The following is a 27,100-nucleotide window of genomic DNA, read 5'->3' as shown; positions in this document are numbered from 1 at the left end:
CAATATCTATGCGTAGGAAGGGAAGAAGGAAAGAACCCGAATCTGGAACAGAAGATAATTACAAGCTGTAAGGGATGCATATATCTGGGAATAAAACTAACTAGTGGTTTTAAACATTTTACTAGTAAAATGCCACATATTTAAAAAAATTTAACATTTATTAATTATTTATACTCCATTTTTATAACAATTTTTCTAAAGTTTAAATTATTTTTACTGCTTTTACCAGAACAAAATTTCCTTTTTATATAGCAGTGTTTTAACAACTAGTCTCTACATGTACAACTTCGCTGTAATTATTAAATTTGTTTTAAATGTATATTTCAACTTCGAAGATCTGAATACATAAATACTATACTAAAATCACAAGAAAGATGCACTAGAAATAAACAAACCAAAATACATTGAATGTTACAAGGAGTACTCCCAAAACATGATTTACAATGTACATACATTGTAAATCCCAAATAATGATTCGGGAGTGCTCCTCGTAACATTCAACGTGTCTTGGTTTGTTTATTTCTAGTTCATTTTTATTGTGATTTTAGTATAATTGTTAATTTTCTCACCTCTCTGGATCCATCGGAAAAGCAAAAAACTTTCATTACATTTCAAACGGGTCTTTTTACAAAACAGCACATAATATGCGTCCACCCCTTTTTTCCACTTATATTCACTTTACTTCTAAAATAGTCAAAAAAACTTGCAATAGGGCTTTCAACGATTCTCACTTGTTTCGAGCTTCTGTCAAGTGTCGTATAATCCGTGTATCTTATTCTTTGTATTTATTTATTACCTATAGGTCTGGATCCCGCGTATGAAAAAAAAGTTGATTAATAGCAAGCTGACAATTTTTTAATAGCTTAAGGGTGTCTAGTCGGATAAACTTTGATACATGGGAACACTGGAACAGGGGCAGTTTTAATTCTGGAACAGGTTAAAAATTTGGAACGGTCAGGCCACCAAAACGGCACATTTATTTTGTCCGACAGAATAGACTTAAACTCTCCGAACAGAGATTAAACTCACGCAAAAATTAGACTGCTATTTATCAACTGTCATAATTCCTGTCATTTGCAATATTCTACATGTTCCACTCATTAAAACGCCCATTTGGTGATAAATAGCAGTCTGATTTTTGCATGAGAGTTTAATCTCTGTTCGGGGAGTTTAAGTCTGTTCTGTCGGACAAAATAAATGTGCCGTTTTCGTGGCCTGACCGTTCCAAATTTTTAACCTATTCCACAATTAAAACTTCCCCTGTTCCAGTGTTCCCATATATCAAAGTTTATCCGACTAGACACCCTTAAGCTATTAACAAATTTTCAGCTTGCTATTAATAAACTTTTTTGCATACGCGGGATCCAGACCTACTAATTATGTGAAAATTTAAAATGAAAATAAACAATTTATGAATGTCATTTGTTTTTTATTTATACTAATTTTCCACTCAATTAATAAATTCAATTATCAGTTGTTTATTAATGGGATAACAAAATGTTTTATTGTATTATTTATTATATTTTAATTCAGTACATTTCAATTATATGTTTATCCAGGAATAGAAAAATTAACCAAAATTGATTCAAATTAAATTTATTTACGGCAACCATAGACATAATAATATGCAATATTTCATGTCCTACTTTTACTTCAAGAATACACATCAAATTATTTCAAATTTACTAAATTAACGTCTGAATATTTAAATTACGGTTCTGTCGTAGCTTGTCACAAATTTCTCAATCCGAACCTGTGCTTTTCCTCCATACAAATGGCGGGCGCGTACTCGCAAACATCAAAGGCGGCATCTGAGAGTGGGCCTTCTGCTTGTTTTCTATTCTGTGGTAAAGATGGCTATGATACTTCCTACAATGAATCTGTCAAAATTTGTCTGAGAGAGAAAGAGAGAAGAGCGAGTTTGTAAACATAACCTATTGTTTTAAAGTTAAAGCACAGAATAGAAAACTTATTCTGTGGTTAAAGTATCATGTTGCCTAGATATTTTAATAAATTGTGCATAAGAAATTATTCATTCAAAAAAACTATTTTAGTACAACAAAAACAAAAATCCCATAATATTGTGGCAGATATAATTGAAGAAAATAAGATAACAAATTCACAAGATTGGAAGAAAATTCGTGATACACTTCTTGGAATCAAGAATAATACAGGACATTATTCAAAAAATAATATAGATGCGGTAATATTAGAATATTGTATAAAGAAAAACAAACACGAGCTGGGAACTAATTATATAAACTTTTTAAAAGAAGAAAATATAAAACCAAATCTTGGGTTTATTGGGAAATATTTTAAGTTTCTTTATAATATTAATAAAGATATATGTCATAAGGAGGGGAAAAAGTGCCCCAAAGACCAAGAAGAAATTGTCTTAAAAATGTATAATGATTTGAGAATTGAATACCCACTTTTAGATTCTGTTAGTTTAGAAAATATTATTCCTGCTTTATCCCTAACAAGTGAATGGAAAAAATGTGTCGATCTATTAAAAGAAATCCATTTTAGTGCAACACCAACCGGTGAGGTATACAGTTCTGTGGCAGCTGCAGCGTTTTTAAATAAACAAGAAAATTTGTCATGGGATTTATTAAGGGAAGTTATTGAATTTCAAAAACAAATTAAAAGTGTAGCATTTTTATCATATCTGACATCACTAAAAAAACTTAAAAAAAGAGAAAATATTTTGATTAAATTAAAACAAATGTTTGTTTTTCTAAAAGAAAATGAAATAATATGTGATCAAGTTGTAGCTGAGGAAATTGGAACATATGTTAAGAAACTTGGCTTAACAGGTAGTTTAACATACGTAAGTTGGAAGTTTTGTTATAATAGTTTTTGTATTTGTTGCAGTCAACTAAACCACTTAGCAGTACCAGCGCTAGGGTATCAGGGGCCCGCCTGCAAAACTAGCATAGCAGTTTCTTTTAAATTAATATTTTGTATCACACCAGCAGAAAAAAGCTCATTTTGGCGCCCCAAAACAGGAGCGCCCGCATGCAGTGCATCCCTTGCAGGCCCGTTATCTCCGGCCTTGGCCCTTAGGATGTTAATAAAAATCTGATATATCCCTTAATTGGTTGAAAGACAATTTGACCATATTTTAATGATAATATATAACCAATTTGTATTATCCAATGAACAAAATAAGTGGATTAAAGAAACTTATTCAAAACAACACCATGTCGACATAGTGTAGTTTACCTCCACCATCCAGAATTGTTTTCTGCAAAAAACACTAAGGTTTAAAAGTATAGAATACTATAATTAAACTTTATAAGGTTTTTATTGGCTGAATGCTTTTTCATAGGATATGGATTACATATATATCTTTTTGTGTTCAAATAAATCTCTAAATGTTCCTTAGACCTTAACCCTTTCAATACAGTTGATGCACAAGTATGATTTTCATTTGCAGCTTTGATGAGGGAGTACCATACTATTACACAAATTAATCTCCATCATTCAGGTTCCGTCACCATACATTTTTAAGTATGTATTTGGAAAACTAAAATCGTAATAGTATGTTCCAGACTGTACATTTTGCTCACTTGCACTGTTCATATATGTCAGGATCCCCAAGTACACCATGCTGATGCTGTACATAATGGCAGCTTATCACTAAATACCTCAGTTGGTCTTTACCTCTCATACAAGTATAATGTACTTTTATTCGAGCAGGGATGAATTACATCCACTCATCCACATGTTAAATTCAAATTCCATCAACATTATTTTTTAAGTTAAATAATTTAACAATGTAACTTAACAATCTTTAGACCTATTGCTGTGTCTAGTTTCAACTACGTGTACACTGGATGCTTCACAATGAGGATGGTCAGATACGACCGAAAACGTTTTGTGATGTTCGATAATAATCCATTTGGATAATTTTAATAAATAATCAACTATTCTAAATGGGAAATAAGCCACAATTTAACTAAAAAAATTATTTTATTAACATTTCGAGATCCACATCGGATGCTGTTGTCAAAATACAAAATATTAATAAATTAAACAAAAATGCTGTTGCTTAGTAAAAAATTCTTCTAATAATTTTATTTAATCTGACTCATTTATATCAGCAATTCAGACATATATTATACATTTTAAAGTAGAAGACTTTAAAATGATATTACCAATATTTATGAGTTGAGTCATATAAATGAGTCCGATTAAATTAAATTATTAGAAGAATTTTTTACTAAGCAACAACATTTTTGTTTAATGTATTAATTGTATTTTGACAATGACATCCAATGTTAATGTCGAAACGTTAATAAAATTATTTTTTAAGTTAAATTGTAGCTTATTTCCCATTTAGAATAGTTAATTACAAAAATGCCACAAGGAAATAGCTTCAGAACAACATTAATAAATAATAATTTGAATAAAATTAATATACCACTTACATCAGAAATCTTCACTTCATTATTAAGTTGATATTCAAAACTGTTCACTAGTAGCATGGGTTTTCCCAGTTTGCTTAACATTTTTGTAGCCTGCATCTTCTACGACGATATGAGCAAGTACAACTATCAGCAAACAAATTTGAAATCAGTTTGTGACGAAGGGGTATACAAAGTTCACTAAGGATGGGAAAATCCAGTTTTTGGCCATCCCAATGAAGTCCATCACCATACACCTACCAATTCGCGCAATCCCCTTTATTCGTAGAGGGCTTATTACCTGCAAGCGGGAGCCAGTTCATGTGCATCCATTTTTTCTAAAAACCTTTTTGAGTTCTTTATTGTTTAGTCTTACCTATAAATGGAACGTATAAGTGCTGTAATTTAATATCGCTTGAACAGAATGTTGGTTTTCAGAATGACATTAAGCTTCTGACAATAGTAAGTGTTGCTACTGATTTTATTTGTGGGTCTTTTCATTTAAGTAAGACATATGTTTTGTTGCATTTAAATAATGCACTAAATACCTCAGTTGGTCTTTACCTCTCATACAAGTATAATGTACTTTTATTCGAGCAGGGATTTACCACAGCTATTTCTCAGTCGGAATTATTTTCAGAATTTTTTCCAGTCCTAGAATGATTGCTACGACTCTGTGAATTACATTGAGGACAAGTATTTTTAGTAAAACCTTCCTTGTTACAACCAAAGCATCTAAACACGTTTTGGCCTCTTACAGTCGTTAACCACGTGACCATACTCATTACAGCGCCAGCATTTAGGTACGAACGCCTCTACTTCTTGTACAACGTGATGACGAGAAGAATTCGCTCTACTACTAGAAGAAGGCTTAAACGACTCAATATTAATTCGAGTTTGCTCATATACTCTATACTTTTTTGTACATAAAAGATTTTACAAAACAAAACTGTCTATTAACATTTGCGAAAATCAGTGTTAAAAAAACAGATCTCTTATATTAATGTTATAACAATAATTACTTATTATTTAAAATTACTGTCTATTTTATTTGCTATCCTGTTTCTTATAATTTTATGATCTTTATGATTTGATTTTTGTAGATAAATCAAAAAGGATTCTGCAAAAATTGTCAACAGCAATTACAAAAGTTTGAACTAAGTAATGAAGAATTTGAAGACCTAAAAAATAAAATACTTAATAAAGTTATTCTTGGCAAAGATATATTTGTAAAAACTAACCCCCTGGAACTGGATAAATTCACTGCGTTTGTTTCAAATCAGGATCGTTTTGATGTAGTTCTGGATGGATTAAACATTGCTTATTCTGTAGGAACTAAGCAACCACCTAGTGTATTTGCAGCCTTGGTAAGTTAAAGTGTTATACAAAATACACTTTCATAACACCTAGAGGATACGGTTATACATAAAAAATACTCAATTTTTTTATGATTATCTATAATTCTTTAAAGATACAATAAACTTGGCAAGATAAATAGGTTACAAATGCTTATCAGGTTTTTACTGGATTAAAATTTGTAACTGGTAAATGTTCTTGTTTCATTATTACTCAAATTGGAGGAGATAAAGAATTTGTTGATTAAGGTTTGTTAGAATTTGTTTCAAACTCTGCAAAAGACTGTTACTGTTAAAAGCTAATGTAACTATGTATGTTGGATGGAGTATTCTTTGGTATTACCAAACACTAACTGGAAAAAAATAAATCCTAGATTGGTTAATAAGCAAAGAAATAAAGGTAGAAGAAGAAGAAATGACTCACTATCAAAAATGTTAACTAAAAATTGGCAAAAAGCTATATGGCACATCATAGCAGGAGAGGAAAAAAAATCTGAAACTCGATATGATAAAGAAAAGTATTTTCAAAACTTGTCTAAAAGAGAGTATACCTATAGAAACTTTTCTAGAATATATAGAATATAACAGGGGTGGCCAAGCTCCTTGATAGTCCGAGCCATTTTTCAAAATTTGAAATGTTTCGCGAGCCGCAACTAAACAATTATCTAAAAAGTGTATAAAAGGTATTACATTTTTCTCTAAATTTCACGAATTTTAACGTGAAATAAAATGGTTCACATCTTTGTTTCAAATATGCAAATAATTCTACAAGCAGCCTTTACTAATTCAGGATACTTTGATTCTTCATCATTCTTCCATCTTTTTCTGGGATGGCCTATTGATCTTCTATCGCCTCTCAAAAAACACCGTCTTTAACACTCTGTCTTCCTCTGATCTACCACATGACCTGCCCATCTTATCTTAGCTTTTGTATGTCTGACGATGTTTTCAGTACCACTCTCGTGTAAATTCATCTCTTTGAGGACCAAATATCATTCTGAGAATATGATTCTTGTCACTATAATCGGAGAATACAGTAAGAGAATGGGATTAAAGATTAATACCAAAAAGACCAAATTCATGATCATCTCCAGAAACATGGATGCACTTTAAAACTCTACCATAACACTGAACACCAAGTCCATTGAAAAAGTGAGCAAATTTAAATACCTGAGAACGTGGCTTTTTGAAGTCTGGACATCGGACAGGGAAGTAAAAGGTCGCATTGAGCAAGCTCGACAAGCTTTCGTAAAATTCAGGAAGATACTGACATGTTCAGAGTTCGATCTTCAACTGAGACTAAGGTTTACTAAGTGCTACATATGGTCAGTGCTGCTATATGGCGTAGAGGGCTGGACACTCAAAACGAGAGATATAAACAGATTAACAGTTTTCGAAATGTGGCTTTATCGCCATATCCTAAAGATACCATGGACAGCGAAAGTCACAAATGTAGATGTACTTAAAAAAGTCAACCAAGAACGCCAACTTTTCGAAACCATCAAGAAAAGGAAAACTGTATCAAGGTCGCACCATGCCAAATGAAAAATACCAGTTCCTCCAACTTATAATCGAGGGTAAAATTTAAGGCAAGAGAGGAATGGGCCGCAAGAAAATGTCCTGGCTCCGAAACATAAGGCAATGGACAGGGATTAATGACAATCAATCTCTGATACATTTTGCAAGAAACAGAGTTAATGAAAAATGCGATCGCTAACATCCATTAGTGGATTTGCACTGAAGAAGATTTATTTCCCACTGATGTTGAGTCCAAGTTTCACTTCCATATTTAACAATTGGGCGAATAATTGGCTGTATAGTCTTAATTTAGATTGTTTTTTTTAGCAGCTTAGATCTTAGTAATGATTATAGGGAGTATAATGCTCTATTCCACGCAGCTATTCTTGCTAAGACCTCTTTTTATAATGTGATTGTCATCTGTGATTACCGTTCCTAGAAATTTACTCTTACTACTTCAAAGTTGTGGTCATTAATAGTTATGTTCTGCCTAACTCTTGATCTTAGATTTTTGGTTGCTAGCATGTGTTTCGTGTTCTCTCCATTTATTCGAAGGTCCAGACTACCTGTTTCTTCCTCGAGTTGTGAAAACACCTCTCCCACGTCTCTTGTAGAATAATCGACTGCACCTATATCATCAGTAAAGGCCAACAATAGTTTTGATCCGCGATTCGCAAATCCTCCTGTCAGCTCAGATGATATTTTACTTATTAGATATTCTAAGGCCGAACTGAATATCAACAGTGATAAGGGGTCTCCTTGGCCAAGTCCTGATGTTACGCTTAGGGCCGGTTGTTCGAAAGCTAATCAACAATGATCATTATCAAATATTTAATTACTGTCACCAACTGTCAATGTCAACTTTGTTTGGGTTGCTGAAAACATAATATGAAATTACTTAATCAATTATGTTAATAATTGTTATGTTAATTGATTAACTAATCTCATAATTTTAATCAATTATGTTTTCAGCAACCCAATAAAAGTTGACATTGACAGTTTTAGTGACAGTAATTAAATATTTGATAGTGATCATTGTTGATTAGCGTTCGAACAACCGGCCCTTAGTCTTTTATATTTGTTCAAACATTGTGAAACAAACATTAAAATAATTCAGGGACATTTATTGAGAGCCACAAATAATCCTTCAAAGAGCCGCATGTGGCTCGCGAGCCACAGTTTGGCCACCCCTGGAATATAATATTAGACCAGGACTAATCTGTAAAAAAACGTATATTTTTGGATTTGAGAGGTGGCATTCGGATTTTTGCAGATAAAGTTAGGTGACACCTTCAGTAATAATAATTGACTTATGCTCCTTCTCAAATATGCCCGGAACATTAATAAAAAAATTAAAATATTTAAAAATTTCGAAAAACATCGATTTTTTTTCTGCTTTCTTTGCTTATAACTTTAAAACGGTTCGTTTTGGAACAAAGTCGTAGAGAAATAATATAAAGATAATTGAATTTTGTATGATATACGACTGGTCAAAAATGTCTTAAGGTATTACCTTTTCTGCAATATAGCAATAAATACAAAACAAGGGGGCAAAATACGCCTGTCGTTATTCAATGTTTCTTAACCACTTTGGGGCACTTAGAACCTTAGTAATTCGCTTAGAAAATTCTTATAACTTACTTAAATGGATTTTGCCTAATAAATTTGCAATGTAAATGTTTTTAAAAAAGTTCAAATTTTTTAAAATCTTTCTGAACAAAAAGTAGATTATTTAGAAGTTGGCTAATTTTTTTACATATAAAGAGGTGCTCTACCTATCTAATACACTTTACAGAATGAAAATCGGATTATTTAAGAGGCCTCAGCAATTTTAAAATTATAAACAATTTTTTGGCTTATAAACAAATTATTAATTATATTTCTTAAGTTAGTAGGATAAAATTATCTATTAAAAAATTTTATAATATATAATTCTAATATTAACAATTAAAAATATATTTAAAATTAAAAACAAATATAAATAAATAAATATTAATAAATAAATAATTTTAGTTTATTTATTATTAATAAAATTAATTTTTATATAAAATAGAATAAAAAAATTAATTTTTAGCAATGCAAATAATTAAAACCGGTATAATTTGACTTAAACTTTCAAATGCTGTCAGCAGAATTGCTATTTTATTTTTTAATCAAAAGTTATTCTCCTTCAAAAATTGCAATTTTTATCGCGTTTATCTCAAAAACTAAGCATCCTAGGAAAAAACTTGTAAGAACATTTTTTGCTTAGAATTACCCAAGAAATACAAAAAAAAAATTATTTTGCAAAAAATCGATGTTATGTAATTCCTCAAGTTCTTTGTTTATAACAATCTTATCGACATCCGGATCAACTGTTACCCAAAAAATTCGTGTTCTACGGGTCAAAATACATAAAAAAACTTGGGTAAGTCCATCTGAATTAAGGAGGCCGTTGTACCCCCCTGGCGACAGGACTAAAAATAGAGTATACCTATAGAAACTTTTCTAGAATATATAGAATATAATACACTGCGGTACAAAAAAAAATCGATCCACTAAAAATTTGGTAATTTTTGATGTTTCGAATTTTCCAAACCTGTTGTCCGATTTAAGCGATTTTTTACCACGTTATCGCCTTATTCATTGACAATATCGCTGTAATAATATTGTTGCTAGACAGTCAAACTGTTATTGTATACCGGGTGTACGAATCAAACTGTGCTTTTTTCTCAAAGTTCGCATCACTCTGTGGATTATTCTATCATTTATAAAATACTGAAATTAAAACCCAACTATAGTCTCAGGTTTTCTTAACATTTTGTCTTCCGATTCATTCGCTTATGTTGGATAATAAAACAGTTAGGTACTTTAACAACTGGCCATGTTCGTCATCAGTACAGGGTGTTTTCTAAATAAGTGCGACAAACTTTAACCCTCTAACCGGCAAGCGTTCTTTAAGCGTCGTTTAAACACAACGACAAGTCACAGCAACTAGTTGTGATGACAAGTTGAAACGCTGTTTAGACGCTGCGATTCAATGCGATACCACCTTCAACCCAACTCCAACTTTGATAAGTTGTGCGATACACCGTTTACACACAATGATAAGTTGCAACAACTCGATTGACCTTGATAAGTTGTTTGATTTATCGCTGTGTTTAAACGATCCTTTAAGAACTCGTCTTTGGAAATCTGAAAAACCTATACCTGAATATTATTATCGTTTAAACCTATGTCGTTCCGTCCGTCAACAGGTGTTTAACATTTGCTGAAAAGATTAATGCAATCCAAAATTTGGTTTGCACGCTGCTTTCAATATTGTTCAAAAAGGCAGTGTAGACGCATCGATAATTATTTGTCGAAACGACCACGTGTTGTATCAAATATAATTTGTATTCTGAATATCCAATCGACTTGGGAATTTTTTTAGTAAGTATCATAAATGTCTTTTATCAATAAAAATTACTAGTTGGATTACAGAAAAAAACAGTTGTAAATAATGTTTGATAAAGTGAAGCGTTCTTTGAAGAACGCTTGCCGGTTCAAGGAAAAAAAAATAGTGAACTTATTTTTGTTTTTTTATTTTAGAAAGGGATTATTAGTTTGATTACAGAAAAAAACAGTTGAAAAAAATGTTTGACAAAGTGAAGCGTTCTTTGAAGAACGCTTGCCTATATAATAAAAAATATATTATTACTGAAACCAACTTTTTTTTTCTTAATCCGGCAAGTGTTATTTAAAGAACGCTTCACCTTTTTACCAAGAAAGTGAGCCAATAAACTTTTTTACCTGTTTTATTGCTTTTTTTAGTTTCTTTTACCAATAATTGCCTAGAGAAAAATTCCCAACTTTCTATCTCTATTATTTCAGTTTTGCCTGCTAGAGGGTTAAGGGATAATTTTACTAGAAAAATAATAACAATTTGCTTTATAATCACATGTCCGCAAACGCTTCGTTTCCGAGATACGGGATGTTCAATTTTTTTTACAAACTGACGATTTATTTATTGCTTTAAAACCAGTTAAGATATGCAAATGAAATTTGGTGGGTTTTAAGACGTAGTTATTGCACATTTTTTAACATACAATTAAAAATTGTATATTCACCATTGGCGTGCGTACGGTTAATATTATCGGTCATAATACCCCTTTGCGCGCCAATGGTGAATATTAAATTCTTAATTGTATGTTAAAAAATGTTCAATAATTACGTCTTAAAACCCACCAAATTTGATTTGCATATCTCAACTGGTTTTAAAGCAATAAATAAATCGTCAATTTGTAAAAAAAAAATTGAACATCTCGTGTCTCGGAAACGAAGCGTTTGCGGACATATGATTATAAAGCAAATTGTCATTATTTTCTCATGTAAAATTACCCCTTAAAGTTTGTTGCACTTATTTAGAAACACCCTGTACTGATGACGAACATGGCAAGTTGTTAAAGTTTTTGTAACTTTTTTATTATCCAACATAAGCGAAGAATCAAAAGACAAAATGTTAAGAAAACCTGAGGCTATAGTTGGGTTTTAATTTCAGTATTTTATAAATGCTAGAATAATCCACAGGGTGATGCGAACTTTGAGAAAAAAAACACAGTTTGATTCGTACACCCGGTATACAATGACAGTTTGACTGTCAAGCAACAATATTATTACAGCGATATTGTCAATGAATAAGGCTATACGCTGTGAGCTCGTACGTAGAGGGGATATTTACAAATTCGCGAACGCCAGTAGTGACAAGTTTGTAAACGTTTACCGGAAATTTGACATAAATGTCAAAGTGATTAATTTAAAATTAAAATTAAAAACATTAATTATAAACAATATTAGTTGGTCAAAGCTGTGGTATATATTTTTACCTTAAATATACTTACGTTTAAATACTGAATTTAAGTTTTTTTAATGTTCCGTAATATCTAATTATAAATAATCTATTATAATCTTAGCGCCATCTACACGATTATTGTCAAAGTATCCGAAGTAAGAAATTGATATTTTATCAATAGAACGTCAAAATGATTAGAAAAATCTTAAAAAAATCGATTACAATTTAATTACTTTTTTGCGTTGTAAATATTAAGCGATAACAATTAAATAATAAATTTAAAAATTACCAGTAAAAGTTGAATTAGTAACCGCTAGGAGCGACACCAGCGAAGCTCAGAGCGTATAACGTGGTAAAAAATCACTTAAATCGGACAACAGGTTTAGGAAATTCAAAACATCAAAAATTACCAAATTTTTAGTGGATCGATTTTTTTGCACCGCAGTGTATATTATTATATTACATGAATGTAACAAATCTAATCATATAGTTTGTTTTAGTTAGCTGCTGTAGTCTCACACTTTCGCGAGCAAAACAAGAAAGTTTTAGTAGTAGGAAGACAACATATGACAAGATGGCCTCAACAATCTTGGAATTATATAAATGAAAACGCCACAGTATTTTTGGCCCAAAATATCTCACAAGACGATCCATATTTACTATACTGTGCCATAAATTCTGGAAAAGATACAATAATTGTCACGAGTGATCTGATGAGAGGTCATAGATTTCGACTGGAAACTGCCAAACACAGATTGTTGTTTAATAGATGGTTAACACAACGTCAATATCAGCTTCTTAAGGTTGTTGGAAGTGGAAAACCCATATTTAAGTAAAGTATTAACAAATTTTTTTGCTATTGACTCTGTGTCTTCACCTAATCAACATCATATGAGGACCCTAGAAGTAAAGGGGTATAAGTGACAAAAAGTAAATTTTAAGTAAATGCCGTTCAAAGTTGAGCCTTGACTGTAATTGCCATGATTTTTTAATGCTAGTTTTTCTTCTTCGGTTTAGTAGCTGTAGGCATTATTATTCTTAGTTGTAACAAAAAATCATACTTTTATTAACTTTACTCATATTGGAGCTATTTTTAGGTTGCTAAGTAGCACTTGTACCCCTTTACTTCTAAGAAATGCATCATAAAGGTAAAACAGCTAAAAAGATCTTTAAGTTTTTGTAGAAATTTATTCTTTACCATAACACTAATACATAATTGACTTATGATTCATTGACATCAGTGTCTTAATGGTGATCCATATCTTCATTTTCGACTTCTGCTTCTTCTGACTTTGCTAGTTCTCCAGCTTGTTGATCATCATGTCGCAGATTTGTGAAAAACTCATGGTAAATTGGAGGTACGTAGTTGAATAACTGTTGAAGATTTGAATATTTAGCTTGCTTAATGAGCGGCCTTCTGTCAATCAGTACTGGCAAGAGATCTGGCAGAAGGAGAGAATTTTTGTCAACTCAAGTGGGTTTCATAGATAGCTCACTAAACTCTTCTATGCTACCTCCAGATGTTTTCTCGTAAAACAGGGTTAAAGGTTTGTCCTGCTGAAAATGTAACCATTGCATAATTTGTATTTCACTTGCGCTCTTCTTGAAGTATGGCGCAAGTATTTGAAAGTCTAAAAAATCTCTTCATTTTCCATCTGCACTGTAAAGAACTTTCTCCTTGTAGAAGTTACCAGCTCCATCCAATGTTGAGGTACATACAGGGCCTTTTTGGTTCTTTTCTTTTCTAACTCTATCAAACCAAAATCTTGGTCATACTCATTATAAAAGTGGCCACTTATAAAAAAGGGATGATCTACTGTTTGAATATTAGTGTTTCTAACAATGTAGAGCCAAAATTTGACTGTCAGATGACTCTTGTAGTGACCTCCACAATTATCGGTAAATGCGACTTTATGTATCGCATTGATCGAGTTATGTGTTTCACAGATGGGGGAAGGCTTATGAGACAATGTGATATTTCCTGATATCCACTTGTGCCTGACCTTCGTGCCACATAAAGAAAACGTAAAACACTGCAGTTTACAATAAAGTATTACTTTAACAACAAAGTAATATTGTTTTAGAGGAGCTATACCACTACCGGCACTACCCATCCAAAATGATAACAAACTCAACTAACAGTCTGACACAGCGGAACAGGGGTACAAGCGCACTCAGGCACGAATACAGAGGGGGGCAACGGGTCCATAGACCCCCCTATTGTATTTAGTCTATAAGTATTTTTTTTATTATTTATTATTTTTTTCTGTCAACCAGAGTTCAATTCTTTTGATACCGTAGGTATCTGAGATGAGATAATTTTATCCTTAGAGTAAGCGTGAGTCGTATGGCTAAATCTGGACAATAAAATATTTACGGTACGTCTGACCCCCATATTATGAATTTCTAGATCCGCGCCTGAGCGCACTTGTATCTCTTCTCTTCCAAGCCCTACTCTTAGTTGGTTTGGAGGTTAAGTAACTTGTTAGAAAGCAGCACCTATTAGACTTATCGCTAAGATCTCTTTACCACCAAATAGAATGAAATATTTCCAGTTCAGTGGTGCAGTTATCTCAATATTTACAAAAATGTCACTTATACCCCTTTATTTCTAGGGTCCTCATATAGTTCTTGGACTTCACTCTGCAGTCAACAGACAACCTCCCTATAATGCTTAGGAAAGGGAATATTGTACTTTTTTTTTTCAATTATTGTAGTTGTCTCCTGCAACTTCGCGGTAAAGGGTAATATCTTTTTTTTTTCGCTAGGTTTTGTCTAAAGGTGCGTACGGACATGAGAATTTTTTTCCGGACGAACCGAACGAGCCGAGTGCGCACAAACGAGTAAATGCTCAGGTTGTTCGAAGTGTTTGTTCTATTCGCCGCGTTCCCATGTTCTGCTAGTTTTGGTAATCATTTTGAAAAAAACTATTTTTTCATATACTTGTCGATTTGGTACTTTTTGCCTTTTCTCTTAGGAAACTGGCAACCAAATTATCAATCTTTTTATTTGCTTCTTCGCAAGCACATCCTACTTTTTCAGCTAACATGATGCTGTAGCATCATTTTTTTAGTTTATTAAAATATTGCCCGTGTTTTTGATTCAATAACACACAGTGGCGGATCTAGAAACTTTTTTTGGGTGGGTCATGGATCTTGAGGGTGATTTAATTACTTTTCTCTGATGTAAGGTCACTCAATCTTACCACCCCTAGGATAAGTAGGTTTTTCAATTATTTTTTGGATGGGCCTATTTTTTTTTTGTTTGACGGCTCTCGGTTTTTCTTTTTTCATCATTATTGAATTGATATTTATTTTCGTCTGGAAGGGGGAGGGGTCATGACCCTCATGAACCCCTTGGATCCGCCACTTAATATAAATTAATCGGATCTAAACATTTTTCTCTGTTCCATTTCATTTGTTTTAAGGGCAGAACTAATAAAAGTTCTTTTTTAGTTAAATATTTATGGCGAACACAACGAATACACTAAACACCCGTACCCACTGAGCATAAACAAACAAATGCTCGCTTTTGATCTTTCAACGGTTACCGACACTGCTCCGAAAATGATCGGCACGATCGGTTCGGCTGAATTTTGCTCGCGAACACGTATAGTTCCTAGTACACCGTCCTTTTTGAAAATGATAACAAAAGTCTTAAAAATGTTTTCAATGCTTCGTTTTAGCGAGTCTACCACCTTTCTAAAAATTTTCAGAGTGAACGTTGGACGCGTTTGCTCACGCACAACACCTAAACTTGTAGCTGTAGCGCGGCTATGTTTCGTTATTGCAAAAATATAATTTTTAATTTTAATCAAAAGATTATACGTTAAAATAAAATAAATTATTTTGATCGGACAAAAAAGAGGGAGCGATCGTTGAGTGGGTAGCGGGTAGGAACTCCTTGGGATAGTCCTATCAGGGAAAATGAATCAATCCCTGCCCCCCGTAGATTCCAGGGGTTTCCTGACCCGGGAAACTAGTACCTGTTTAGGGTCCCTTGTCCAGGGTTACGGATGAAGACCACAACGGCACCCATGGCGGAGAAGGACACCTTTGGTACGGTATGGATGGCGGAAGTGGCAACCCATTGATTTTAGGGTTTGTATGAAATCAACTAGCACGCAGCGTCTGACCCAGAGTGGGCGGCTGCAAATAGCGTCTGTATCCAGAGGATCGGCTAAAATACAAACCAGAGAAGGCAACGGGAAACCACTCTGGTATATATTTCCCAAGAAAACTACAATGAAAGCACAAACAGAAATGGCCCCTAGTCCCCGGCAGTTCTTAGATGATCAAGGGGTGCGAAGAATCCCCGGGAGGAATAATTTAAATATTTTTAATACAAATTTTAAGATTGCAACATGGAACGTTAGAAGTCTGTTCGAAACAGGAAAACTCGCAAATGCATGAAAACGTTTAGGATTGCAGATATTGGGTTTGAGTGAACTTAGATGGCCAGGTTCAGGTAAAGTTAAAACCATGAACAAAACTTTCTATTACTCTGGTAATAATGATCCGGCTCATCGTAACGGAGTTGGAATAATTTTAGAAGACAAATACAACCATGCCGTCACAAACTTGTGCCATTTTCGGACCGATGTCTACTTATTCAACTATCCGGAAAGCCAGTAAATATTAACATCATTCAGACTTATGCCCCTACGACAGATAAACCCATGGAAGAGCTAGAAGCGTGGTATGCTGATGTAGAAAAACTTATAAAGATGACCAAAAAACGAGACCTAACATTTATCTTAGGTGACTTTAACGCTAAGTTAGGTAGAGGAAAGGTATCTGGATTGATTGGAGATTTCGGACTTGGAGTGCGGAACGACAGGGGAGAGAGAATGACCGAATTCTGCCAACAACACAACATGGTAGTGACAAATACGTGGTTTAAATTACATCCTCGCAGATTATACACTTGGACTTCACCACAACACAATGAAAACAGAATAATCCGTAACCAAATAGATTACATATTGGTCAACAAAAGATACCACAACGCTATCATCAATGCAAAAACATATCCTGGAGCTGACATCAATTCTGATCACAATCCTGTTGTTGTAAAAGTGCGCGCAAGATGGAAAATAATAAAGAAACAAAAACCTCAACACAAACTAGGCATCCGATTATTGAAAAACGACACTATACAACACTCAGTAAATAAAGAATTGAATAAAAATGTAGGAAATATTGACCACCACAGAATTACCGAGTCCGATGACATAAACGTTCTTTGGAAAACTATTAAAGAACAAATGAACAATGCAATAGAAAAACACCTAAAAGTATCATCCAGAAATAACAAACAGGAATGGATGACAGATGAGATTTTACAATTAATGGACAAACGAAGAGAATAGGAAAAGATGATCAGGATGGAGAATACAAAAGACTAAATGGAATAATTCGAAGAAAAATAACCGCAGCAAAAGAAAAGTGGCTGGAAACAAAATGCGTCGAAATAGAAGAACTGCAACAAAAGCACGATTTTTTTAATTTACATAAAAAGGTAAAAGAGTTTACATCAACTACCAAGCGAACAACTTTTCACACCATGCTGAACACGGATGGCAAACTGCTAGAATCAACGGAAGATAAACAAAGAGTGGGAAAACTATATTAAAATTCTTTTTCATGACATACGAGAAGAACCAATATTGGAAAATAACGAAGGGCCAGCAATTCTGAAATCTGAAGTTATAAATGCAATTAACCAACTCAAAACAAATAAAAGCCCAGGTCCAGATGGAATATACCCAGAAACGTTGAAACTAATCAGTGAAGAAAATATCGAAATATTTGTCCTTTTATTCAGTCGCATTTATAATACAGGTAAAATACCCCAAGACTGGCTAGAGTCAATATTCATCCCACTACCAAAAAAGCCAAACCCACAACACTGCAATGAGTTCCGTCTGATAAGCCTTATGAGTCATGCAGTAAAAGTCCTGTTAAAAGTCGTACATAATCGTATCTACAGAAAGTGCGAAACAATCATCGGAGACGATCAGTTTGGATTCAGAGCCGGCATGGGAACGAGAGAAGCCCTCTTCAATTTACTAGTTCTCGCGCAAAAATGCTACGACCAACAGAAAGATATATTTATATGCTTTATAGACTTCGAAAAAGCATTTGATAGAGTAAGACACGACCTACTATTAGCACCTTTGCAAGAAGTCGGTTTATATGGAAAAGACATCAATTTACTGAAGAACTTGTGCTGGAAGCTGGAACCAACACGCCAGAGTTAGGATCGAGGGTTCCACATCCGCAGAAGTAGAAATTAGGAGGGGAGTTAGGCAGGGATGTGTTCTGTCGCCTCTGCTGTTTAATCTTTACTCCGAGTTTCTATTTAAAGAGGCACTAGAGGACTCCAAGGATGGAGTCAAGGTGAATGGCGTAAATATCAACAGCATCAGATACGCCGATGATACGGTGTTGATCGCGGATTCCGACTTGGGTCTACAACGACTTATCGACAAGACCAACTCGACTTGTGAGCAGTTTGGTATGAAAATAAACATTAAAAAAACCAAAGTGATGTCAATCCGAAAAAACCAAAACGTACCTCAACCTTGCACAATAAATGGGCACATTTTAGAACAAGTCAATAGATTTAAGTACTTGGGATGTTGGATCGATAGCAGCTTAAATCCTGATCTAGAAATAAGATCGAGAATAGAACAGGCCAGAAAATCTTTCGAAAAAATCAAAAAACTGCTTTGTGATTCTCGAATAAATCTCGAAATTCGACTACGTTTATCCAAATGCTACGTCTGGTCGACTCTTCTCTATGCAGTTGAGACATGGACCCTTAAAACATCAACCATAAATAAGTTAGAGGCCTTTGAAATGTGGATCTACCGGAGAATTCTTAAAATTTCGTGTACATCGCATACCTCAAACGAAGAAGTGCTGCATAGAATAGGCAAGGCAAGTGAACTTTTCAACGCAGTGAAAGTCAGAAAAACATCATAATAATAAGTACTTATACGCTCAACTAATACTGAAAGGAAAGAGCGAGGGAAACAGAGGACTAGGAAGGAAAACACTATCGTGGCTAAGAAACATCCGACAATGGACAGGGCTAAATTTTGAACAGCTAATAAGAACAGCTGAAGACAGAGAAGAGTTTGCAATTGTAGTAGCCAACCTCCATTGAGGAGACGGCACTTTAAGAACAAGAAGATCGTTGAGTCCGACAATCGCAAGATGTCACTCTAGCGCGGTACAGTTTTGTTATTACAAAACTCTTAATTTTCAATTGAAAGTACAATAATACGTATAATTAATTACAAAAGATTGTCGATCTCTGGTCCGAAAAATTTACAGCCTCGTTTCTTTAGTCCGACAACGTAAATATGTTAATTATGGCAGGTTATGTTTTGCGATTACAAAAGGACCCCGCAACACTCCTTATGGAAAAGTGCTTCCGGTCAAATTTAAAGAAACTTCGGTCAATGATAGTTCTCAGTAAGTAGATTAAAAAAGTCCATGGCACCTAGGTCTGAAAAACTACTGCTCTCTAGCTACAGCCTTTTGAAGTTTTTAAATTCACGTACTCGGTTTACGTTAAATGCACTAATTTACGGTCAAGTGAATGAAAATATCTATTATTGAAAGGAGCCAGACTAATTTTCTTCAAGCATATTTGCGTGTTGCATATGAATTCGTGGTCAAAAATAGATGCATCGTATTTTAGTCTTCAGAAAACCTCCGAAAAGTCCTTAGAAAACTGAAGAAGTGCGATAGAAAATGTGCTGCTAGAATTATCATGTTTTCATGAATGGTTCACACTTATCCAATACCATTATTATCGTATCAAATGTCATTATTATCAAAATTTCATAACAGTAGAGAAAACTTGCGTGCAGTTGGACCAATTACATACAAACAACCATTACGGCGCGGTAAATTTGAATTACTCCTCCTGGTTTAAAAACAAGTTCCTCCATAGACTCACTCAAACGAAGCAGTTAAAACCATTTTTAAGACTTATAATTATTTTAAAAAAAGGACGGTCTACTGGGGACTATGTACTGATTAGAGCAATTTGTTACAGCGCGCTCTTAGTCTGGGCAGATTATCAGAGAACAGGCCATTTTTGGGAAAAATTATTTACCAGCAATTTTATTGCTGGAATCGAATCTTATGATTGTATATATTAATAATATAGGTATGCAAAGTCCGCAGATAGTGTGCTACTTTTTTTATAAACAAAATGGCGCCCGAAAATTATGTTTGTTTTTCAATTTTTGCTCTATAACTCCAAATATTTTAACTTTACACCAAAAACACCCAAATAAAAATTCACCGTAATTAAATTCTGCATAGAGACGTGTTTTTCCTGTTTTAGTATAAAATAACTTGGTAGTATAAAAGCTCTTTTTGTATAGATTATAATTCCAGAAGCCAATGGAAATTGAATGAAAAGTTTAGCAACAATTGAATTGTTAATCAAAAATTTACGGTCGCTATAATAACCACAATAATTATGATACATAAGAATAACTATGATTTTTGTATAAAAAGACACTGTACCTATCGAATGTACTTACAGAATTGAAATTGGACAATTTAGGTGGCCTCAGGAATATTTTAAAATTATAAACAATTTTTTGGCTTATAAACAAATAGAATATCTCGGGAAATATTAAATTAAATCATAAAAACGGTATTGGAAAAAAGCGGCAGGACGCTTCTTTTAAAAGAAAAAACGTTTAATTGTGATGAGTGATTCCTGAGATACAACCGGTTAAAGTTGACCAGCATTTACGGCAATGATATAAACAATAGGATAATAATTTTCGAACCATCACCTTTTTATTTTTATCCTCTTTCTTCACACCAATTTTCATATCTTTAAAATAATCACAACATATATTATTATAATAAAAACTATCGATATTACGAGTGAAAATTGCCAAAAATAGCAAAATTCCAATCAAAAATCAGGTTGGAGAAAATGTAATCTCAATGTTCAAAATCGGTATACGTTAAAAAAAGCATTTTCTCGGCTCTCCATGGAGCAATTTTGTTCATTATTTTTTGTTCCCAAGTAACTCGAGTAGAGCCATTAAACTAAGGCATTATTAAATGTCAAAGTTGCTTTTGTTTTGTTATAATAAATTAATTTATTTATTATAACAAAATTTTTAATTTGTTTAAATAAAGATTGTTTAAATAATTATACAGCTTTCAAATGAGAATATTTGTGTTTTTAACGTTAAAAGGTACACTTCTAGTAAGTTTATCTAAAAAAAGTCTACAAATGGAAAAAATATGTAGTTTTCTTTTCGTATAAATAAATTAATTTATTATAACAAAATGAAAGCAAGTTTGACATTTAATAATGCGTTAGTTAAATGGCTCTATTCAAGTTACTTGGGAACAACAAAAGAATGAAGAAAATTTGTGTTTTTAACGTTAAAAGGTACACTTCTAGTAAGTTTATCTAAAAAAAGTCTAATACTGGAAAAAATATGTAGTTTTATTTTCGTATAAATAAATTAGTTTATTATAACAAAACGAAAGCAAGTTTGACATTTAATAATGCGTTAGTTAAATGGCTCTACTCAAGTTACTTGGGAACAAAAAAAGAATGAAGAAAATTGCTCCATGAGAAGCCGAGAAAATGCATTTTTTAACGTATATCGATTTTGAACTTTGAGATTACATTTTCTTCAACCTGATTTTTGATTGGAATTTTGCTATTTTTGGCAATTTTCACTTGTAATATCGATAGTTTTTATTATAATAATATATGTTGTGATTATTTTAAAGATATGAATTGGTGTGAAGAAAGAGGATAAAAATAAAAAGGTGATGGTTCGAAAATTATGATCCTATTGTTTATATCATTGCCGTAAATGCTGGTCAACTTTAACCGGTTGTATCTCAGGAATCACTCATCACAATTAAACGTTTTTTCTTTTAAAAGAAGCGTCCTGCCGCTTTTTTTCCAATACCGTTTTTATGATTTAATTTAATTTAATATTTCTCGAGATATTCTATTTGTTTATAAGCCAAAACATTGTTTATAATTTTAAAATATTCCTGAGGTCACCTAAATTGTCCAATTTCAATTCTGTAAAGTACATTCGATAGGTACGGTGTCTTTTTATACAAAAATCATAGTTATTCTTATGTATCATAATTATTGTGGTTATTATAGCGACCGTAAATTTTTAATTAACAATTCAATTGTTGCTAAACTTTTCATTCAATTTCCATTGGCTTCTGGAATTATAATCTATACAAAAAGAGCTTTTATACTACCAAGTTATTTAATTATTGATAAACAATTATTTATCTAAAATTTTAGTTGAAAATTAAAGATTTTGTTGGAAAACCCGGCATTTTTCGGGGAAAATTTTCGTCGAAGTAAATCAGGAAAAACACGTCTCTATGCAGAATTTAATTATGGTGAATTTTTATTTGGGTGTTTTTGGTGTAAAGTTAAAATCTTCGGAGTTATAGAGCAATAATTGAAAAAAAACACGATTTTCGGGCGCCATTTTATTTATAAAAAAAAGTAGCACACTATCTGCGGACTTTGCATACCTATATTATTAATATATACAATCATAAGATTCGATTCCAGCAATAAAATTGCTGGTAAATAACTTTTATTTGTATTTTGCTAATTAGCCCAGAGTATCTGCTCGGTCGGTTCGTTCGGAGAAAAATGCCCAAGTTAGTACGCACCTTAATATGACGTAACGACGTTGTATTTTTGATTTCGTTTGTATAGTAGTTGGGATAAAATTTTCATGAGGATAACTTTTAGAAGGTATCTTGCATCTGCTGCGTTTTGTAACAGTAACTGTCTTGCTTCTTCAACATATTTCTAATGAGGGTTGTCCATGTCAATATCAGCTTCCGAATCACCAAGATCAACATCAGCATTGTACTTTTCCTTAACATTTTGTTTAAAATGTTTTAAATTTGTAAAATTTAATCGCTCTAACACCATTAAATATGGACGAACTCGTACTAAGCCACTGTAGACTTACATTAGCCACTGTAGAGCTTACCATTATCTATTCGCTGTGTGCAAGGACTTGGAGGGGATACGAGAAACGATCGTGAGCGTATAGCGGACAAATTTTTGCAACTTTCTTAACATATATTTCTCAAATAATTCATATTGTTAATTGAAATTGTCAAATTGACGTATATTTGCGCAATGATGTGTTATAAATTGTTAAAATTATATGTTGCTCGGTTGCTCCATAATATTAATATGATATGCAATTATTAAAGTGAATTTAATAAATGGTATTTTGCTTGTAGTACAATGTTTACCTTTTAATAACATAACCTCAATCTTACTTTTTTTCTTATTATTTTTTGGGCTATGGCCTTTAGTCTGGGCTGATTATCGGAGAATAGGCCATTTTTGGGAAAAGTTATTTACCAGCAATTTTATTGCTGGAATCGAATTATAAGATCCTGTATATTAATAATATAGGTATGCAAAGTCCTCAGATGGGGGCCCCTAAGTCTCTAGTGCCCAGGGCCCGAAGTTAGGTTAAACCGGCACTGCTGTGAAGTGACTTAATCTCCGGTTTATGATCCACGTAAACATCTTATAACTCACACAGAGTAAGGATATGCCTCGGTAGTTTTTGTAGCTGAGTTTGTCTCCCTTCGTGTGGATTAGGCATATAATTGCTTTTTTTCAGTCTCCTGCAATTTCTTCGGTGTTCCACACGGAATCTATCTATCAGTATGTGTCCTCAAATTTTGAGAATTTCAGCTGGTATGTTGTCAACCCCTGGGGCTTTATTATTCTTCAGTGCTTTAATGCCATCTATTATCTCTTGTCTTGTGGATGGGTTTGTTAATTCCTTATTCTGGTTCTGATCTTATGTGATCTCGATATCAGGTATTGCGTGGGCTGTATTTGTTTGTACTTGCTCTGTTAGCAGACTCTCGAAATAGTTTTTCCATCCTACTTTTATTGCTGCGTCGTCACTGATAATTTTTCCTTCATTATTTCTAAAAATATCAGTGCGTGGTTTATACCCCTTTCTAAGTTGTTTCAGGAATTTATATGCTCTAGTGTCAGCCTGATTGAAATCTTCCTCCACTCTCGTATTTCGTCGTTTTCGTCTTCTTTCTTTTGCATATTTTATCTGCCTTTCTCCATTGTTCTTCAAAGGACCTCATTATTTCAAGAAATAATCGAATATGTTTTTCTCATTTTCAAAGTCTACTAATATTTAATCACAAATTTCATGACATTGTTTTAACTTTTAGGCATCCACTACCATATAGTATAACTACACAAGAGAATGGACATTGCTGGCATATACCATTCAAAAAAGAAGTTATCAAGGATAATGAGTCAAGTGTAGGATGGTTATGTATATCTTGAGTTGTTAAAATTAAATTAAATTTTTTTATTTTCTATTTACCAATTTTTCTTTTTAAGTATTTTTGCATCCGGCATGCGGCAGTGCAGTTACAATAAAATTACAGTATTGAATGTAGATTTCCAAATTTATAGGCCTTAACCCTTAACTACTGACGTGGATGTTTCAGGACGTAGACACTGACATGCGGTATGCCGAGCGGATGCAATTTCGGCCGGAAAAAGGGCAGGTACTAAAAGCCGGTAGGTAAATTCGGCCGGAGGTTTTAAGTTGCTTCCTTATCTCATAGGTATTTTCGGCCGCAAATCAAATAAAATAACAGAATGCTTTATATTAAAATATTTCTTTATTTCAATAAAATTATTACATCAACTTATTTCTATAACTTAAGTAAACTTAAAAAACGTTTAGATGTGATACAGATTTAACGAAATTAATTCTAGAAATATTGTCAGATCGAAGCATATTTACCATGTTTTCGATAAATTTTAGTTTGTGTTTTACTTGTTTGTCTTTAATTTTTGCTGGAATATTTAAATTTTTTATTTTTAAATATGCATCGATCTGACAATCTTTTAATTTTTCTATAAAAATAAATATAGAAGGGTGACTATTTTTCTCTCCAACATAGTTTCATCGGACTCGTGGTTGTGGATTAATTCACTTCTAGTAACTGTGTATTCCGCACCAACAGTGTACAGTTTGGCTAAACATCTTAAATTTTTCTTTATACACCTCCAACGTACTTCACCACTTTTTAATACGTCCTGTTTACAAAACTGAAACTTTTCTACAACTAGTAAGTCACAACCGCGTGAACTCTTAATTACTGAAACAGATGCCATCGTATACAAATAATATATTTTATGCTTTCTATCGACTAGTAGCTTCAAGAAAAACAATACTACAAATACAATACAAACTGACTAGCTATAATAATTTTATACCTGTTATTTGTGAATTTTACAGCGGCGTAGGATTAGGTATTTCCAAATAAATACACAATTAATATTTTACAGAAACTATTAAGCGTAATTACCAATATTTTAATCTCATCGTAAACATCAACCCCTCGGCCGAAATTACCCCTGTCATAAATGGTACCCCCTGATTTATGCAGGTAGGCCAAGGGATTACCGGCCGAAATTACGCCCGCCGGGTATGCCATACCGTTGCCTATTCTCCTTTCGTTTTTAATGAGTTTGTCTTATATCACTGTATTTGTTTTTTACATCAACTAAGGAATGATTCTTCATAATGCTGTAAAATAAAATACTGCTCCAAATAAGATAACCTTTATTTTTTCAAGAAAATTAAGAACGAATGCATAGTTAAAAAATATTAGAGGTTCTTAAATAGTATATTATTATGCAACGAACATTTATGAAGCGAGTATGAGGGATACGAAACAAGCTTCATAATGATAATTAAATGCAAGTTGTATACACGATTTTTTCTATGATCATTCACAACAAAAAATATATTAAAATTTATTAATTTTGTAACGCAAACAAATTACGTAGTTTGTCAGTTTGTTTACATATTGAGAACTGTCAAAGCGTATGTACCTATTTGACTCGCCATTGGTCACAGCGCGTGTGCCACCTTCATCGCGAATCGCGAATGCCATACCTATCGCGATTTCTATTGGTTAAAAATCTGTATCGTAATGAAAATCTGTATCATAAATGAAGTTCATTAATACAGGTAGTGAAAAATCATAATTGATACACACTGGCAAAATTAGCCGAACGCCTTAAAAATGGGACATGTTTGTCTCGAATTTCCTAAACCTGTTGTGATTCATTTGAGTGATTCTTTTAGTATGTTATAGCCTTATTATTTAAGAATATCGGTGTAATAATATTGTTGCTAGACAGGTAAATTTCATTTTATGCCGGGTGTAACAATCATACTGTGTTTTTTCTTAAAGTTCGGAACACTCTGTGGAATATTCTAGCATATATAAAATATTTAAATTAAAACTCAATTATAGCCTTAGGCTTTCTTAACATTTTCTTTTTTGATTCATTTGCTTATGTTGGAAAATAAAAAAGTTACGGGCTTTAACGACTATAGTATTTTTACTACAAAAGCGATATTACGTAGGTCAAAATTTTTGACCTACGTATGACGTAAGAGAACTGTCAAAACATTAGAATGTGACTTATTGCCAGGCAATAATGAACAGTCACATTCTAATGTTTTGACAGTTCTCTTACGTCAAAAATTTTGACCTACGTAATATCGCTTTTGTAGTAAAAATACTATAGCCATGTTTTTCATCAATAAATCCTCATAGTAGGGGAGGAAAGTATGCTAAATTTGCAGTTACTCGAGCGTTATGGGGACCTATTATGGATTGTGAAGTGTGGGTGCTAAAACCAAAAAATGTTAAGATAAGTTTTCCATAAAGTGCGGCCTCTCCATTTTTAATTTAATTTTTCATTTCCACCAATCGTTTTTTTCGATTATAGCGCCATCTATCTAATTGGAAAAAATGTTGCGAATAAAAGTTGCTTATTTTTACGTCAAGAATCCAAATCTGCAATAAAAATTCGGGGCTCCTATTTAAGATTTTAAAGTAACCCCCCACCCAACCTCCGTGGGGGGTCGT

General features: G+C 33.0%; 1 protein-coding gene across 1 annotated transcript; it reads left to right on the top strand.

The window, feature by feature from the left end:
- Positions 1–1,934: 1,934 nt before the first annotated feature.
- LOC114325279 (mitochondrial ribonuclease P catalytic subunit) lies at positions 1,935–24,520 on the top strand. Its single transcript, XM_050646555.1, has 4 exons — positions 1,935–2,830; positions 5,513–5,776; positions 12,593–12,924; positions 24,368–24,520. The coding sequence occupies exons 1-4, from the start codon at positions 1,991–1,993 to the stop codon at positions 24,483–24,485; spliced, it is 1,554 nt and encodes a 517-aa protein (XP_050502512.1). The 5' UTR covers positions 1,935–1,990; the 3' UTR covers positions 24,486–24,520.
- The last annotated feature ends 2,580 nt before the right edge of the window (positions 24,521–27,100 follow it).

Source organism: Diabrotica virgifera, chromosome 3 (genome assembly GCF_917563875.1).
Source record: "Diabrotica virgifera virgifera chromosome 3, PGI_DIABVI_V3a".
NCBI classification, from domain to species: Eukaryota; Metazoa; Arthropoda; class Insecta; order Coleoptera; family Chrysomelidae; genus Diabrotica; species Diabrotica virgifera.
The sequence above is the reverse complement of the archived record's forward strand: the minus strand, read 5'-3'. Positions and strand labels throughout refer to the sequence as shown.